This window comes from Mauremys mutica, chromosome 4, assembly GCF_020497125.1.
Source record: "Mauremys mutica isolate MM-2020 ecotype Southern chromosome 4, ASM2049712v1, whole genome shotgun sequence".
NCBI classification, from domain to species: domain Eukaryota; kingdom Metazoa; phylum Chordata; order Testudines; family Geoemydidae; genus Mauremys; species Mauremys mutica.
The window spans coordinates 158,145,819-158,165,260 of NC_059075.1; the positions used below are offsets into that span (position 1 = coordinate 158,145,819).

Sequence of the window (19,442 nt, forward strand, 5' to 3'; positions counted from 1 at the left end):
TCTGGCGTTTCAGGGCAGGGGAAAGCAAGTACAAAGTTCCATGAAAGTGCCCTTACACATGCGAAAGTTTCGCAGCCACTGCGAATCGTCCCAAACCTGCAACACAATGCGGTCCCACCACTCTGTGCTTGTTTCCCGGGCCCAAAATCGGCGTTCAATGGCTAGAACCTGCCCCATTACCAGCAGGATCTCCAAAGCACAGGGGCCCGCAGTTTGAGAGAATTCTGTGTCCATGTCCTCATCACTCTCATCGCCGCGCTGCCGTAGCCGCCGCCTCCTCGCCTGGTTTTGCAGGTCCTGGTTCAGCATAGACTGCACGATAATGCGCGAGGTGTTTACAACGTCCATGATTGCTGTCTTGAGCTCAGCAGGGTCCATGCTTGCCGTGGTATGGCGTCTGCACAGTTCACCCAGGAGAAAAGGCGCGAAACGGTTGTCTGCTGCTTTCACGGAGGGAGGGGTGAGGCTGTACCCAGAACCACCCGCGACAATGATTTTTGCCGCATCAGGCACTGGGATCTCAACCCAGAACTCCAAGGGGCGGGGGAGACTGCGGGAACTATGGGATAGCTACGGGATAGCTACCCACAGTGCAACGCTCCGGAAATCGACACTAGCCTCAGTATATGGACGCACACCGCCGAATTAATGTGCTTAGTGTGGCCGCGTGCACTCGACTTTATACAATCTGTTTTAAAAAACTGGTTTATGTAAAATCGGAATAATCCCGTAGTGTAGACATACCCTGAGCCCTGTCCGGTTGCATCTTCTCTATGCTGCCTTGGTGGAAAACAAGAAAAAACACTTATGTTGTTGATATTGCCAAAGTCCAGAAATTCCTGATTAAAAAGACATTGAGAATTGACCCTGGTGAAGAAACAAAGAATTACACACTGGCAGGACGAAATTTGTGGGACTTATGTTTGGAATTGTGGTATTAATTGAATTTCGGGGTTTATTCTACAGGCTGCGCCCTGTGTTTTGGATAAATCCTTCAGTATGTATAGCCCACCCTAATTGAATTGTAAATGATATGTCCTTATTTTATTGAGGCTGAGAAAGCATTGCCGTGGGAGCTAGTATGTTTGAATTTTTGAATGGCCAGCTGATGGCCATTCGGAGTGATTTTGAGCACCAGGATAGCCCACTGCCCTTACAAATATATTAGGAGTACCATCTGATCTGGAGTTGTAAAAATATATTTAGACACTGTTTAAGTAAAAGTGTAAATGTTTGCAGTGCCCCTCCCCAGCATGTAAACCGGTTGAGTTGGGGGGTGAGGGCTTTTACATATTGAACCCTGCCGGGTTCATGGGGAGGATGAATGTGAAATTATTTACCCCAGCTTTTTAGAGCTTAATTGTTTGTTGTTTTTCAAGTTTGAGAAAACTCAGCCAACGGGTTTGTTGAGTATTCTCAAAGGGGGGAATTGTGGATTGTTTAGGCATAAATTTAGGTAATTTGGGAGAATGGCTTTGAATTTATGTGATCTAAAGCACCTTTATGTAAAGTGCTTTTGTTAGCCTTTTTAGATTTTTGTAAATTCTGTATTATGTACTGATTATTGGCAGTTGTATGATTGTTTGATATTTGATGTAGCCCCCACGGTGGGAAAGTACAGATAGTTGTTCACAGAAGATACCAGAAAGGTAGGGGCTAGTACGGTTTAGCAAGAGGAAATATGGATCGGGCCCAGGCAGGCACGCAATAGATAGAGAACTTGAAGAGGAAAAAAGGATTGGGCCCAAGCGGACAGGCAACAGACAACAAGCTTGGAATACTGGTTGATAACCTGGAGGGAATAGCAGTTGAATTTAGAAGTAAGTCAGGATGCAATTGTATTATTGTAAATGATTTAATGGATGATGTAATTTTTTTTTTGCTTGATAGTAATAAGGGTATTTGTATATTGTATGTAATGATTGCTTGCCCAGTAGGGGTAGTTTTGTTTTTGTTTTTTAGATATTAAAGAAAATTGGTGTTAGCTGCATAGTATTTAATAAGGACCATGCATTTATTATGGAGTTTAAATTTATGTTTTATGTTTTATGTTTGTTTTTGGCCAGAATGATTGTTGTGTTGTTAAGATTTTTATGTGGTTTATGTTGTGTTTTTTTTTAGGACCCCCCCCCCTCCCTCAGTGTCAGTTTGATCACCTGACATATGAGGGATGAATTGGTAATAGAAATTTGTTACAATTTGGTGTGCAATAGAGAATGGGGGAATCCTGCAGAATTTATTATTTGTTGTTGTTGTTGTATTTTATGTTTTATGTTTTGTTTTGTTTGATGTTGTTGGTGTTGTATGTTATGAATTGCATGGTTATTGGTGAGCTTTGTAGCATAAGGTATATTAATTTTTTTGTTTTGTTTGTATGCCTTCTGCTATAAGTTTGGTGTAGTTTATTGGATGTTTTTAATTTTTTTGTGTTTAAGAATAGGGGGGAGATGTCCGGTTGCATCTTCCCTATGCTGCCTTGGTGGAAAATTACAGCAGCGTGGTTACAAGAACAGAGGGATGAGATAAAGTTGTTATGCCAGAGCGAGGCAAATGCCAGGTGGCCTAGCTGAGATTGTTTTTAAGGTCCCAGATGGATTCCGGCGAAGTGGGTCCGGCCTTGGCTGATTTTGGCGCAGAGTGCCATAAATACTACGGCCTTTTGCTTGCCCCATGTTGCTGCAGTGGAAGCCCTTATTGAAAACCTGCTTTGTGGGTGTTTGCACATTGGCAGAACCCTCCTGGCCCCTTGGGCCACTTGCGTTACCTGGAGGAGGGATGTTTAGGTAAAAGTAGGGCACTGCGGAAGATATTGTTACGGTTTAGTTAGGCAGCTGGTGTTTAGATTTGCTTTTAGTTTTGCTGTGTAATAGATTGTAGTAATGTGATGCTATGAGCTGGGAATGTTTTGCTGTGCCTTCCCTTTTTTATTATGAGAAAAGGGGGGAAGTGTGGGATTGTTGTGCATGAGAGTGTGGGAAATTGATATGCAAGTCTCTAGGATGAGGCTAGTTCTTATCTGCTGGTAGGCAGTAATAGGATAATAAATTAAAAAGCTGTCTAGGATGATGTTACCCAATGAAGTTACAGCTGCTGCCTGTGTGTATTTTATTAACCAATTAGCAATTGCTTGATTGCTTGCTTTAAGTGTATAAAGATGTATGCTGGAGAGAAATAAAATGACTTTGCTTTCAATCATATTGATGGTCGAGCTCTGTCCACGCACGCCTGCGCTGCAACAGAGCCCCACCTCCTGTCACTGCCTGGCTGCGAGCTGCCGGCTGAGGAGACGAGCAGGGGCTGACAGAGGCCGGGTCTCTCCTAGTTAGGAGAGAATGCTGTGTGGGGCACCCCCTTCGGGTGGGGGGGGTATTGCAGCCATTTGCCTGCGTGGACGTGATTAAACACAACCCCCTCCCCCAGTGCACACGCCCTGATCTGTCTGTGCAGCCCCTCGGCACAAGGCGGCCGATGAAGAACAAATCACTGACGTGCCTGGTGCGGCTGAAGCCTGGGGGCCGATGCTCCCTGTTCCGGCCCCTTGTGTCATCGCTCACCCCTTTGTCCGGTGGGGTGACCCTGCACCCTGCAGCGCCAGCCCCGGAGATCACGAGTCAGGCCCCAGAAATACAGGAGCTGCCACCAGTATTACAGGGCAGGGCTGTTTATTCATTGTTGGGGGTTCAAGCCTTTAGGGGTCACGTTTCCAGCTGTTCTCTGCAACGGCGAAGGTGAGAAATGTCCTTCTCTTTTCAAACGCAGGGGCGGGAGCAGAGCTGTGTCAGGTGTAGAACGTTCTCTGTGACTGCCAAGTTGGGGTGGGGCAATGGTGACATAATGCAGCATAGGGACCTACAGAAAGTCGGGGTGGGGGGCTGCCCCCTTTTCCCCATAGCCAATGCTGCTTGTTTAAATGCAAGCTGAGACTCTGCCATAATCACATGGCTCCTGGAGCTGGGACTTGACACTGAATATCACAAGACTCATGGTAGACTCCCAATGGGGAGGTATCCGTAGCCCCACACCACAGCTGGGGGCCGGGCGGGACGCTGAGCTGTTCTGGGTCCAGGGATCGTACCAGCCCATTGACTCAGGACTGTGACCGACAGGAATGGCCGCCTGGGGGGATGAGCAGCAAACCGTGCTGCACAGGTCAGGAGGGGGCTCGCGTCTGGGTGTCCCTGGACAAAGCCTCGTGTCTGAGGTTCTGTCTCTGTTGGGGGGGGGCGGTTACAAATCACAGGCCATGTCCCAGGTTTTTGCAGAGTGGACAAGCTGCAGCTCAGACGGAGCCTCCATTGGTCCGTTTCCCTGTCGGTCCCCAGCTGATTGGTCCATCCCCCTGCAGCCACAGGATCCCGCCCCCCAGGCCCAGCTGGGGATGGGGGCCCGCAGCTGTCGCTGCCCCCCCCAGTGAGTGCCCCTGCTCCAGCCTCCAGCACACCACGGGCAGGGGTTCGATTGTACCCACCTGCTCCCCACTCCTCAGGCAGTGCCCTCTTTATGGGAACCTGAACCATGGTCACCCTGCCAGGGGGCCCAGGTGACACTCAAAGAGGTGGCTGCGGGGGGCTGCTTTGGGCAGGGCCGGCTCCAGAGCCCAGCGGGGCAAGCCCCTGCCTGGGGCGGCCCTTTCCCGGGGGGGCGGCAGGCTGGGCCGGCGGACCTGCCGCAGTCATGCCTGCGGGAGGTCCACCGGACCCCTGGGAGCAGCGGACCTGCCGCAGGCATGACTGCGGAGGGGACGCTCGTCCGGCGGCTCGGCTGGACCTCCCGCAGGCATGATTGTGGCAGCTCAACCGGAGCCGCCGGACCTGCGAACCGCCCGCAGCTGCGGGAGGTCCAGCCGAGCCGCGCGACCAGTGGACCCTCTGCAGTCATGCCCGCGGGAGGTCCGCTGCTCCCGCGGCTCGGGGGCGCCTCCCGGGCATGACTGCTTGGGGCGGCCAAAAACCTAGAGCCTCCCCTGGCTTTGGGGAGACTGATCCCCCGGCTCTCAGACCCCTGGGGGCTGGGGGACGTTCTCCCCTCCAAACCCTCCTGAGGATCCCCCCAGCCCGGCCCCCCTCCCAGAATCCTGCCCCCTGCCCTGGGTGACAGAGCCGGCGCCAGGCACAAGCGACTGGGCAATTGCTTAGGGCCCGGAGCAGCTCAGCAGGGCCCCATTCGCTTTTGTTATAACTGTGACGAAGTCGGGGGGGTTTCTTGGTTTCCTAGGGGCTGCATGCAGGGGAGTGGGACTCAGTGTCCCGGGTGTCACTGGTTAACGAGGGGAGGGGAGCGGGAGTTTGTTGGGACACAGGACCGGAGAGGGAACTCGGGACCCCGGCCGATGGCCTGGAGGATGGAGACCCCAGTGACCGGTGACCTGGGGACCCGGAGACCCAGCTCAGGAGTCGCAGCCGGTTCTGGCCAGTGGGGGACAATGGGCTGCGGGGAGAGGACCCCGGTGACCTGACCAGCCGGCTCCAGCCACAGGGGCCAGAGGGGGGCTGAGAGCGGAGGAGACCCAGGCCTTCCTGTTCACGGCCCTGTGTCCCTGGAGAGAAGCCAATGGACAGAGGGGGCTTGGGGCCGGGGGTATCGGAGGCCCAGCTGGGAGCAGGGGGGCTCGGGGCTGGAGAGGGGGAGCAGGCAGAGCCCCCATGGCTGCAGGGGGACTGGGATGTGCTGGGCTGAGGGAGGCCAGGCCTGAGGCCGGAGAGTTTCCTGTGCTGGGTTCAGCTCTCAATAAACCTCCTGTGTTACGCTGGGGGAGAGTCGCTCCGGGCTAGAGAACGGGCGGGGGGGCGGGGGGGATCGTCCCCTTCGGGGGTGAGGAGGCCCGGGGGGCCCAGAGCGAGGGGACTCCCTGGGGGGCCCACGGCAGAGGCAGACGTGCTGAGGCTCAGAGAGGTGCGGCTCCAGGAGGTGGAGGGGCCTGACCCCAGGAGAGAGGGGCCCCCCGAGAAGGGCTGTCGCACTGAAGAGGGTTCCCCCCCCGGACCGCACAGGGCCACGCGTGGGCACGATCTGTGAGTCCGTGACAGGGACGGAGGGGGCTGTTCTGGTTAGCACGGGGTGGGATGGGAGCTGAGCCCCATCACAATTCCTGGGGGGACCCAGCCCCCCCCACCCCAGGGGATTCACCCTCAGCCCAGTGGGAAGGGGGTTCAGGGGGCGGGGCTGGGCCCTTCCCCTGGCTGATCCGGCTCGGTGAGTGTCTGGGTGTCACGGGATCAGTAACTGTAAACTCCTATCGCTGCACTTTGCCCCGTGTTACAGCCGCTCCCCGTGATCCATGGAAAGTGAAAGGGAACTCGCTGGGGGCCCTGCCAGCCCGGAGATGGAGACAGTGACTCTGGGGAGGGGCCATGGGGCTGGCAGATCTCCGACTGGAAGGCTGGTCTCAGCTCTGCGCTGGGAGGAGCCGGAGCGGCCCCGAGCCGGCAGGGCTGTGTGGGGTGTGGCGGTGGCTGGTTTCTGTGCCAGGAAGGACTTGGGACTTGAAGGTGATTCCTGCCTCCTCATAAAGGGCTTTTATGGCCCTTGGGGCGTCGTCGTGGGAGGGAAAGCGAAAGCAAATCCGCTCACGGCCCCGAGATGGCGACTCTGTGGGGACGGAGGGCAGGGGCCATGGGGCTGGGGGGTCTCCTCCTCCCCCTCCTCGTCCTCGGGGTGGCCGGTAAGTACCGACCCCTGGTGTCCTGGGGCAGGGCAGGGCCCCGGGGCTCCCAGCAGAGTAAAGTCCTGGGGACGGGGCCTGGGTACAGGGGGGTCAGTCACTGCCCAGCTCTGCCCCAGCTCTGTGCCCCAGTGGGGTGAGCCGGGCTAGTGCCGACAGGGCCACGGTCAGAGATCGCTCGAGGGGTGTGAACAGGGCTGGAGCGAATGCGGGAAGAAGCCCAGAGCTATTGGCTAAACCTCCCTTTGCTGCATTGTCCTGGCTCGGAGGGATCCCGTGTGGGACGATTTGGGAAGGAGAAGGGGGCGTGTCTAGTAACTGATACACCCAAAGGAGCCAGCACCAGCCAGCACCTGCCCCAGGTACCCACCATCTCCCCTCCCTGCGGGACCAGATCCCATCACTGGCTCGTCCATCCCCAGGCAGCGACCTCCCCCCCGCACGGCCCAGCCCTGCACAGAGCCCCAGAGCCTGATTTTCTCTTTCCCTGTGCAGGTTCCCGGCTGCAGCTAGTCACAGATCCCTCCTCCCGGGCCCTGCTGGGCTCTGGGACGCTGGTGAAATGTCGGTTCGACGTCGGGGGGCCGGTCGATCTGAGCGCCCTGCGGGTTCAGTGGTATCTGTGGGAGGAGAGGATCGCGCAGTACGACCAGGGCAGGGTTGAATCCCAGGTCAGAGGGAGCCTGTCGGAGCAGGAGTTGGAGAATGGAAATGCATCCCTGTGGCTCTCCAGTGTGACGGTGTCGGATATGGGCCTGTATAAATGTGTTGTTGGCTACGGTACGGAGCAGCTGCAGGGAGAGACGACCCTCCATGTGCTCGGTAAGGACAGGAGACAAGTTCGGACGTTCCCTGGCTGGGAACTCAGGGCTGGCTGGTACTGGGTTGGTCCCACAATCCAGCAGGTGGAGGAGGGGGTGGGGGGTGGTAAGGACTTGTCTACACTGGATTGCTCTGGTTTAAGTAAAGGTGTGAATTGAAACCGAGTTCAGTAACCCAGCACAACCCCCCAGTGGATGCTGTTACTGGCGGCTGTGACCGGTGTACAGCCGTGCACGGTGAGCTGATCAGTGTCGGGTGTAAGGGAAAGTGAAACAGCGAAAGTTAAACCAGTGACAGGGTGTGTGGACAGGGCAGGCGAGGATGCGAACACTGGCCCGGGCAGCGGAGGCAGTGACGGGTTTCACACACAGCCGCTCTCCCACCTGAAGGTGTGACAGTGACGCTGGCAGAGCAGGTGCCAGCTCATGCCAGGGTCCCCGTGTCTCAGCTGAACACTGACAGAGACGGAGCTGGGATCGGCCTGGCTCACCTGTGGGTCAATATTGCTGGGACCGTGAGTCCAGACCGGTCAGCAGCTGTGTCACCACCTGCCCTGCACCCTGGGGTGCCTCCCAGTGCTTCCTGCTGCAGAACCCACCCTGGGCTCCTGAGAGCCAGACCAACAGCCTGCAGCTCCCACCCTGTGTGTAGCCACAGCCCTGGGCCGGCAGCCCTGACCCCGCAGCCTGTCAGCAAACCCCAGCCACGCTCTGGCTTCCACCAGACGTGGTTACTGACAACGCGCTCCCTGTCCCAGACGTTCCCGGCCCAAGAGTCCGTGTTCTGCACGGTCCAGCCCTCTCCTGCGCAGTCCAGACAGCTCAGGCCGTTACCCTCTGCAGGGATCAGACTACAACAGTCTGCTGCCGTGCAGGGAACTACCCCAGCAATTCACAGCCCTGGATTCGTTTTAACTAAAGAGTGAACAAGTTTATTTAACTGCAGCGAGAGAGATGTTAAGTGAGCACAAGTCTGAGGCGCTAAAATCAGAAATGGCTACAGGAGAAATGAAGATAAAACGTTTTCTGAACGTAACGAACTAGACTTGGTTCAAGGTGAGGTTCTCCCCACAGGCTCCCGGTAACTCAGCTGCCCAAATTCCCAGGCCAGGATCTGGCCCAATGTCTAAAGACGGTTTCTTTTGTCTGCTTAGGTCAGACAGAGAGAGGTGGGTAGGGAGAGATGTTAGGGGGCTTATTCCTTCCCCCTCTCACTTCCCTGGCCCTTCTCGCATGAACAGAGAGCAACAACACCCGACGTCTGAAGGAGCAAACAATTCGATGTTTATTGGGGTGAACTTCCAGCGAGCACGATTCCAGCTTCCTTCCTCAGTGTTCCCTTCCCAGCTCTGACACCACAGAGCCTGGCCTGTGTCCCTGTTCCTGTTCCCATTTCCCCCCTTAGCAAAACATGATCCCAATTCCCCCATCCCCAGTCCCTGTTCCCATTCCCCCTGCCCCCACTTCCTGATTGACTGCAGACTAGATAGTAAAACCTGAGTTCTGCTTAGCTAGACCCTAACCAGTCATTTTACTGACATGTAACTAACCAATCCTAACATATTGCACCATGGTTATTTAACCAGTTATATCCCACCACCTTCATTGGTTTACACCCAACAAAATTAATTATACAGCGACAGAAACACTCTCAGAACCAGACAGAGATTATAGAGACAGACAATAGGGACGTGGAGACGGCAGGGATAGAACAATACAGAAATGAGGGTTTCACACTCCAGCTATTGATAAGTGAGTTCTTGCCAGACAGGCTGCCATCAGACTAAGTTTCCTTTTCCATCGTCTAGGCTCTTCCCTTTCTCTGGAGGTGATGGAATATCAGGACAGGACTGTATTCCTAAGAGCCCAATAGCACTTTATTTCAATGGGACTAGTTTGGAATGTGTGGATGCCTCTGCTGCTTAGCCGAAGAACCAGGCCTCAGACTGTCACAGTAAGAGAAGGCCACTACACAGACAGGCAGTGATTTTTTATTCTTTCTTTGATATCTCTATAACTGTGGGGTTGCATCTTCCCTATGCTGCCTTGGTGGAAAGTTACAGCAGCGGACATCAAGGACAGTGGGGTGAGATAAAGTTGTTGTGAGAAAGTAGGGAACTGCCAGAGGGAGGCAGACGCCAGGTGGCCTAGCTGGGATCGGTTTCAAGGTGATAAACAAGTCCATAAATCAGATGAGTTGCATGGGAAATGGGAAATCAGTAAGCAAAGGGCCATGTGTGTGAAAAGCGTGTGTATCGGACAAAGAACCAATCAGCAGCAATGTGATGTTGGTGTGTCTGACGTTTGCTAATATGGAGAAGCCTATATAATATGATGCATTGTAAATAATAAACGATTCTGCTTGCAATCATATTGGTTGTTGTGCTTTATCCGTCCCGCATGTGTAACGCAACAAATGGTGACCCCGACGTGATGCGATTCACACAGTTTGGATCGTTCGCCGGGAAGTGAAAAAGCGGGGATTACAGCCGGCAGGAGGTACCGTGGAATAGCGGCTCCTGGGCGTCCGAGAGAGGCGCGTTTGAGCTCATAGGTAAACGGCTGGCTAAGTTATGGGTACCGCTGTATCAGCTGAAGAAAAGATAATACAGAAGTTTTTATTGCACATCATGAACCGACAGGGGGAAAAGATCTCCCCTGCTGCACTGACTCACTTATTAAGAAAAGAGGGGGAGCTGGGGAGGCTCCTCCTAACCGCCCTTCGGGACCAGGACGAGGAGGTGCTCCGCTGGAAGCAAGCCCTGGACGGGAAGACGTTGGAGTGCACGGCGCAGGCAGAGGCTCGTGCCGTGGCCCCGGAGGTCGTTCGGACCTACAAGCAAGTAAGTTGTTTTGGCAGGAGCCTGGAGAAGGCGTCCTACGCTGGCTGGTCTGAGCCTGGGACAATGCCGAGAAAACCGTTATGCTTCTCCGGTATGAGCTGCAACAGCTGGGTGTTCTGACACAGGATGCACAGATTAAAAGAAGCCAAGCAGGGAAGGAAAAAGAACAGAATGAGTTAACCGAAGAAATCTTTCTGGCCCCGGTCAAGGACACACGGCTCACAGCTAAGACTTGGTGGACAGCCAAGACAAAGGGGGGCTTGACTGGGCCCAAAAAGCTGTGAGAGCTGAAAAACCCTACCAGGCACTAACGGAATGTGTTAGCTGTCTCTTCTCACAGGCATGGAAGAGCTGCCCAAAGATCCTAGCAGCCCTGCCACTCCTTGGAACCAGGAGACTGACTGCCTGGACCCATGATTCTCACTGCAAAAGACCCCTTCACATCAGGAGAATTTTCCTACTGATGATTGGCCTATTTTTTTTTCTAGCTCCATTGTGCTTCTAAACAGCAGGAAAAAAGGACAAGGTGACGTGCTGGCTAACCTCTCCCTTGTCCGCTGCAGCCCCCATTGTGCCATTGGATTTCTTTTGAAAAAAGCTAAACCATTACAGGATGATGTCCTGGTAATTTCCCCCGTAGAAGCTGAACCACGACGGTGGTGGAAAAGAAGAAAAAACACTCACATCATTAACATTGCCAAAGTCCAGAAATTCCTGACTAAAAGGACATTGAGAACTGACCCTGGTGAAGAAACAAAGAATTGTACACTGGCAGGAAGAAATTTGGGACTCCTGCTGAGAAATGTGGTATTGATTGGATCTTGGGGTTTATTTTACAGGCTGCGCCCTGTGTTCTGGAGAAATTTTTTTTTTAGCATGTATTGCCCTCCCTAATTGGATTGTAATGATATTGCCCTTATTTAGTTTTTTATTGTTGGAGCTCCGCTAACCCAAGTACAGACTGGAGTTGGTGAGTTACATGTCATTTCCGCCATTGGTTTTAGGATCCAAAGGCTACTGGCAGAGATGGTATGGGCTATTACTGAGGCTGGGAAAGCATTGCTGTGGGATTTAGTACGTTTAAAATCCTGAATGACCAGCTGATGGCCATTCGGAGTGATTTTAAGCACCAGGATGGCCCACTGCCCTTACAGATACATCAGGAGTACCATTTGATCTGGGGTTGTAGAGACATACCTGGACACTGTCTGGGTGGAAGTGTGAACATTCGCAGTGCTCCTCCCCAGCATGTGGACCGGTTGGGGGGTGAGGGTTCTCACATACCGAATCCTGCCGGGTCCATGGGGAGGATGATTGTGGAACTAATTACCCCCTTATTACTAACCCCAGCTTTTTAGAGCTTGATTGCTTTTTGTTTTTAAAGTTTGAGAAGACTCAGCCAAAAGTTTGTTGAGTATTCTCAAAGGGGGGAGGAGTTGGTGTTACTAGGCATAAATCTAGGTAACTCGGGAGGATGGCTTTGGGCCTGTGTGACCCAAAGTACCTTTATGTAAAGTGCTTTTGTTAGCCTTACCTGATTTTTGTAATTTCTTGTGTTATGTGTGTTGTGTATTTGGTTGTCATGGTTTTTGTTGCTATGGCAACTGAGTTAGATTATTATGGGTTAGCTCAGCCGGTTTCAACCGGCTGAGTGAGCTCTCTGTATATCTGTAAATAAAATGGAGGTTTTGGTTAGCTGCCTGCTCTCTGGCCTCAAGTGATTGCTTCCTACACCGGCTGCCCCAAGGATATAACACTGGCGACGAGGGTGAGACTCGGTGCTGCTCCAGTAACAGAAGGAAGTAGAAGTTAAGGTAAAGACCAAACAAAGAAAAAAAGCTGCTTGTTTGCACTGACTGTGAAAGTGAAACTAAAAATCATGGCTACTCTGACCAGGCCCCTGGAGCCTTTTGATGAGAATACAGAGCAGTGGCATGTGTATACTGAGCGTTTTGAGCTTTTTGGTATTGCAAATGACATTACAGAAGCGAAGAAGGTGCCAATATTCTTAACTGTTGTAGGGGCTAAAACCTACTCTCTGCTACGCAGCTTACTACACCCTGTTAAGCCTGAGACTAAATCTTACAGTGACATTGTGGAAATCCTGGGGTCTCATTTCTCCCCAAAACCACTGGTAATTGCTGAAAGATATAGGTTCCACAAAAGAGACCAAAAGGAAGATGAAACAGTTGTACAATTTGTAGCCATTTTAAAAAAGCTAGCAGAACACTGTGAATTTAAAGAGATGTTAAATGATGCCCTGTGTGACAGGTTAGTGTGTGGCCTCTGCAGTGAAGCTATACGGAAGCGCCTACTGACAGAGGCTCAGCTTACATTACAGAAGGCTGTTGATATTGCTGTCTCCATGGAACTGGCTACAAGGGAGGCACAATACATCGGTGCATCCCCTAGGGTGCAAAAAGTGTCACAAGAACTGACCCACAAAACGGTGCAGAGTCAAGAATGTTACCGCTGTGGTAAGCTGGGTCACCAGGCATCAGAATGCTGGTGTAAGGACCTGGTGTGTCGACACTGTGGCAAAAAGGGACACATTGAGTATGCCTGTAAACAAAAGAAAAAGAGGCCTGTGGTCTGGCCGACAAAAAGAGGAACCTTGCATACCCTAGAGCAGACCCAGGATGATCAAGGTGACACCTCCTCACAAGAGGAAGTGCCACTGCATGTTTTGTCTTTGTCAGCGGGCTCACATGAATACTGGGTAACCCCTTTATTGGAGGGCAAACCTATACGCATGGAACTAGACACCGGTGCAGCTGTCTCGCTGGTTCCTGAGACTGTGTATAAGGAAAAGCTACAGCATCTTCCGCTTAAGGCAACAAAAACTGTTCTGAAGACGTATACAGGTGAAGCTGTGCCCATGTTGGGCACTATTGATGTTAAGGTGGAGCTCAATGGACAGGCGGCTAAATTGCCACTGTTTGTGGTGAGAGGTGACTACCCAGCCTTAATGGGTAGGTCTTGGCTTGGGAAGATTCAACTGAACTGGGCAGAAGTGCACCGGATGACTAAAGAAGAAACCAGTCTAACCCCTATTCTAAGGAAACATGCTGCTATTTTTGGAGATGATTTGGGAAGTATGAAGGGAATCACTGTGACATTGAACATTAAACCTGACAGTCCACCAAAATATCTGAAAGCCCGAACTGTGCCATATGCCATCAGGCCAAAAGTTGAAGCAGACCTGGAGCGCCTGGTCACCAATGGAGTCCTAATACCAGTTACCCATAGCTCATGGGCCACTCCTATCGTTCCAATCGTGAAGAAAGATGGCTCTCTCCGGATTTGCGGTGATTTTAAAGTCACTGTCAACCCAGTGTTGTGTGCAGAGCAATACCCGCTTCCCCGCATCGATGACCTCTTCGCAGGCCTGGCTGGGGGACAAAAGTTCAGTAAGATTGATCTGAGTCAAGCATATTTACAGATGCACGTCGATGAAAAGTCCCAAGAGCTGTTGACTATTGTGACTCATAAGGGGCTTTATCGATACTGTCGCCTACCCTTCGGAATAACATCTGCTCCCGCCCTGTTCCAGAGGGCTATGGACCAGATCTTGTGTGGCTTGTCAGGAGTTCAGTGCTATCTGGATGATATCCTGGTCACTGGAAGAAATGAAGAGGATCACTTAAAGAATTTAGAGGCTACCCTACAAAGACTGGAAGAGTATGGCCTACGAGTTCGCAAAGACAAGTGTGAATTCTTCAAGCCCTCTGTTGAATATTTGGGACACATCATTGATTCTGCAGGTCTTCATAAGGCCCCTGCAAAAGTTAAAGCTATTGTGGAGGCTCCCCCACCTCGAAATGTAAGCCAGCTGCGCTCGTTTCTAGGACTCCTGAACTATTATGGAAAGTTCATCTCACAGTTAGCCACACTGCTAAAACCACTTCATGAGCTCCTTGGGCAGAACAAGGCCTGGAAGTGGACTGAAGCCTGTGATGTTGCGTTTAACAAAGCTAAGGATGCATTGCTAAATTCTGAAGTTCTAACGCACTTTGATCCATCCTTACCACTGCAATTGGCCTGCGATGCCTCCCCTTATGGAGTGGGAGCAGTCGTGTCACATATTATGCCTTCAGGAGAAGAGAGACCTATTGCTTTTGCTTCACGCACTCTAAGCAAAGCAGAAACTAACTACGCCCAAATCGAACGTGAGGCATTAGGAATTGTTTTTAGAATTCGGAAGTTTCATCAGTACCTGTTTGGGCGAAAATTTACTCTTCTTACAGACCATCGATCTCTGACATCAATTTTTGGACCCTACACAGGCATTCCCCCATTAGCTGCTAGTCGTATGCAACGTTGGGCATTGTTACTTTCAGCACACACATATGAAATCAAATATCGGAAATCCACTCTGCACGGCAATGCAGATGGCCTCTCAAGGTTGCCTTTGCCGGTCAAACACCAAGATAGTGCCCAAAAGGAAATCTTCTACTTTGAACAGGTAGAGAATACACCCGTCACTGCTACTCAGATAAAGAAGGCAACTCGCGTTGACCCAGTATTGTCCCACGTTATGGACCTGGTGATGCATGGAAAATCTCGTCAAACCTCTCCGGTCTCATCCGACCTTGTTCCCTACATGTCCAAGCGGACGGAGTTATCGGTCCAATCTGGTTGTTTGTTGTGTGGGAGACGTGTCATTATTCCACCACCCCTGAGATCACAGATGTTAGAACAGCTACATTCCGGTCACTGTGGAATAGTGCGCATGAAGGAAATTGCACGAAGCTATTTTTGGTGGCCTGGACTGGACAGCGCTATTGAAGAGAAGGCAAAAGCTTGTATGTCATGTCAGGGTGTGAGGAATGCACCCCAGTGGGCACCCCTACACCCATGGGACTGGCCTGAAAACCCGTGGCAACGTATTCACGTTGACTTTGCTGGCCCCCTTGAAGGAAGCATGTTCTTGGTGGCAATAGATGCCCATTCTAAATGGCCAGAAGTCTCTATAATGCAGTCCACTTCTGCAGAGAGTACTATCCAAAAACTACGAGGACTCTTTAGTCGTTTTGGTCTGCCAGAACAACTTGTGAGCGACAACGGACCGCAGTTCGTTTCTCAGGAGTTTCAAAATTTTATGAAGGCAAATGGGATACACCACATCACGTCAGCACCATATCATCCGTCCACCAACGGATTAGCTGAAAGATTTGTGCAGACAATGAAAAACGCTTTGAAATCAGCAAGGGGACAACACTCCATTCAAAAGCGTCTGGATACCTTTTTACTTTCCTACAGAAACACACCTCATGCTACGACCCACGCATCTCCGGCCTTTCTAATGATGGGACGACAGCTGCGCACTTGCTTTGATCTGCTGAAACCTTCTGAACCCCGACAAATTGTGCAACATCAGCAGCAATATCAAGTCATCAGACGGGCACCCAGAGCAAAAGATCGAACCTTTAGCCCGGGACAGCCAGTTTTGGCTCGGAATTATACTTCCAGAGCTAAATGGGTTCCGGCCACAGTCATCACTCAAACAGGACCTGTTTCCTACACAGTTCGGACTGCAGAGAATCTTACCTGGCGGCGACATGTAGATCAGCTGTTGCCAGGTCATGCCAGTCCTCAGGACTCATCTGCAGTTGAGGGGTCTGACTTCACCTCTTCTGGTGAGGGACCGAATCACGAGTCACCTGTTTCTGACTGTTCTCCTCCATTACTGCCGGCGGCTGAGATACCCCTTTGCCCAGCACGAGCTGATACCACCTCCTTGTTGTACCAATATAATAAAAACCAGCAGGATCTTATTAAGAGGGATAAGGCAAAGATGCCACATTTATTGTAAATACCATAACAAAACAAAAGACAATGTTTTCCTACTTGTTTCCATTACTACTTATTCCTTACACACAGACACAGACACAGACACATACACACACACACACACACACATATTCATTCACACAATCATTCATTCAGGTTCTGTATAGATGTTATAGTTACCAGCCTAGATGTTGCTCATGCCAAGTTACTGGCCAGGTATCTTGGTCATGAGGATGGAGCCGAGTCTGTGTCAGATGCATCTGATGCTCCTGGAGGTTGGTATCAGAACCATAGACTCAAAGTCCTCAGTCTTTAGAGTCCAGTTTTATAGGGATTTTTCCCTATGTTAGTTCATAGGAGTTGCTTCATTTTGCTGTTGCTAAATCAATCAGCAGATGGCTGGCTCCATTCTGTCAGATACTTGTTTTTCCTTCCTTTGAGGTGGTGGGGGTCATCTGGTTGATCCCACTTGACACCTTCTTCAGCCAACACTGAATTCTTCAGACTGGTAACTCCCTAACCATTCATTTATTGTTTAAACTAGGCATGCATTCACATACATTCTCTATCTTAATTACATCTATTTCACTGTCTCTTTACCTTTTGGGGTGTTACCAATTTATGTGAGACTCCCTGTCTTTTAGCAAGCAAAGATAAAGTGAGATGAAAACTTACAGAGGGTGGGGGTCTCTATCTATACACTATAACAGCTACTGTTTTGGCTTACTTAGAGATAATTAATGTTTAACAAGTTTTATACAAAGTATTTCTTTGAGCTTAACAAGTTTTATACCAAGTATCTCTTTGAGCAGGCTTTACACAGACACAGCTGGTGGCTTGCAGGTTAGAAGCTAAATGTTGGGAATCACAAATTTACTTCTAACATAAACCTTAAGTTATAAAGTATTAATTAACAATAAATCATTTCTCATATAAACCATGTTTAATATAAACCTTCTTTAATATCCCTACATAATCCCCCTTTTGATACTACGATATACATATATTCGTTAGTGTCACTTTCTATGTAACCTGTTTAAAAGAAGGTACTGTGAGGCAACATGGGTTGTGCCAAAAGCACATGCTAAACATTTCAATAATACAAATACAATTTAATACTAAGACAACTATCAAGCGATGTAGCATTACTGATAGGATGCCAGTAGTGGTTGGGGACCATCCAGAGAATATATCATACCAGTGGTAGGTTGTAATTTGACATTGCATTTACATTCATTTACTGGGGGCTGCTAACACTCTGCCCCTTGATCTATGATCATTACAGTAGTTGTTGTCATGGTAGGGCACAGGTGATTTGTTGTAAACAAACCAAACAATTATAACCAGGTGAATATAACTAAAACCATTACAATTGACTAAAGACCAGATATAACCTAAACAGAAATCCAAACAATTATAGTTATAATAATTGGGAATACAATAAAACCATAACCATTACAATAATTGGGTACATTTGATACTGTAATAGCCATCAAACAATAAAAGTTACTGAGGTTAGGACCTTTTTAAGCACACACAACAAATAAGATTTTGTTGGAGGACCACAGTTATGCAAGGTTAAGCTGATTTGGACTTAAACTAACATTTATTTGCTAAAATGTTGCAGAATTCCCTATTTTTAACAGTTGTACTTAAGAGGTTTTGGGGTACCTGAAAAATGGGGCCCTGCAATTATGGGCCAAGGTCTTACAGGTTATGGGGACCCAAGAACTATCCTTTAGGACTTGGGGAAGTAGAACCAGAGTGTATAGAGAAAAGTGTGGAAAACCTAACAAAAAATAAACCTGATGCACTGGGGACCAAAAATCCCCAGCCACTTTGTCATGGCCTGGAGGTCTGAGGCAGATGCAGGAATTTCCAGCCACTTTGCCATGGCATTCTGGCCCTGGGAGGAGGAATCTACCCAAATATCCCCCTTCCCACTCTCCAGAGGGGTCCCAAAAACCTGACCCTTCTGGGGTCTCAAATGTCCTTCTTTTGATGTTACTGCTGTTGTAGGATTTGAGAGTGCTGTTTTAACTCTCTGTACCCAACCTTAAGGGCACTTAACTGGGTTTGGGTACTACATACATTTTTATTTCTCTGCTTTTGCAGCAGAGGCTTGTAAATCTTAATGCAGTTTTTTTTTTTACATTTTCCCAACAGTTGTGAACAACAACCAACCACAACAACAACAAAAACCAAACTGATAAATATTAAGCACTATAACCCTTAATTCCTAAAAGAGTAGCTTACAATGGTTGTTTCACATATTTTCTTCCCATGTTTTTCGGGGGTCCCAAGCCTCTTTTTCCCAATGTGCCATTACTTTTCAATTTTCTACCCCTTTTTCCAATTGGGATAGTTTTTCTTTTAGAGATATTTTCTCCTTTTTACAGGCTGCTAGGTGGAGGTAGCTGTCATTACAAGCCTCCCACAGCAGCCAGATTCCTGCAGCATCTCTGTTTACTGCATCTAGGGGTTTGCATATGAGGATATATTGGGCCAATCTATCCTCTAGGTTCAAAATGGTGCAGATATCTGCAAGGGCTTGTTCAGTCCAAGGACTGTGCCCATATCTTTGGAGAATTTTCTGAAAAGGCGTTATCTCTTTAATAAAAGGTGAGGTAGAAGCTACTTTTGACTTCATTTCTTCCTCTGGGACTGTTTTCCCTTGCCTTTTCTTAAACATTTTAAATTTTGTTCAGCGAGCAGCACTGTCTGGTCCCTGGGACCCTCTTGTTGCTCCTGATATATATATATATATTTCTTTTTCTGCTACCTTCACGGAGGCCAACAGATTTAGTTAACAATTTTCCTACTACCCACCCGGGGGCCAGCAGTTTTTGTTAACAATTTTACTTTTCCTACTACCCACCCGGGGGCCAGCAGTTTTTGTTAACAATTTTACTTTTCCTACTACCCACCCGGGGGCTAGCAGGTTTTGTTAACAATTTTACTTTTCCTACTACCCACCCGGGGGCCAGCAGGTTTTGTTAACAATTTTATTTTTCCTACTACCCACCCGGGGGCCAGCAGGTTTTGTTAACAATCTTACTTTTCCTACTACCTTCACGGAGGCCAGCAGGTTTTGTTAACAATCTTATGAGCTCTTTATTTTTCTGCTACCCACACGGGGGCCAGCAGTTTTGGTTAACCAAGAATAGAACCATGCTCTGTAGAGCCGGTTGTGTGCACACAGAATGGTTTACAATAAGTGAGGCAAAAATACCAATAATCCCCCTTTCGCTATTCTCCACCAAAATGTTGTACCAATATAATAAAAACCAGCAGGATCTTATTAAGAGGGATAAGGCAAAGATG

The 19,442-nt window shown here is 49.7% G+C and overlaps 1 protein-coding gene across 1 annotated transcript in view; it reads left to right on the forward strand.

Moving 5' to 3' along the window:
• Nucleotides 1-6,550: 6,550 nt before the first annotated feature.
• Nucleotides 6,551-19,442, forward strand: part of LOC123369179 (natural cytotoxicity triggering receptor 3 ligand 1-like) — a 32,326-nt gene continuing 19,434 nt past the window's right edge. The window contains exons 1-2 of the mRNA XM_045014539.1: nucleotides 6,551-6,661; nucleotides 7,157-7,483. Of these exons, the coding sequence (XP_044870474.1) occupies nucleotides 6,580-6,661; nucleotides 7,157-7,483 (409 nt within the window). The 5' untranslated portion in view covers nucleotides 6,551-6,579. The remainder of the gene's footprint in view (nucleotides 6,662-7,156; nucleotides 7,484-19,442) is intronic.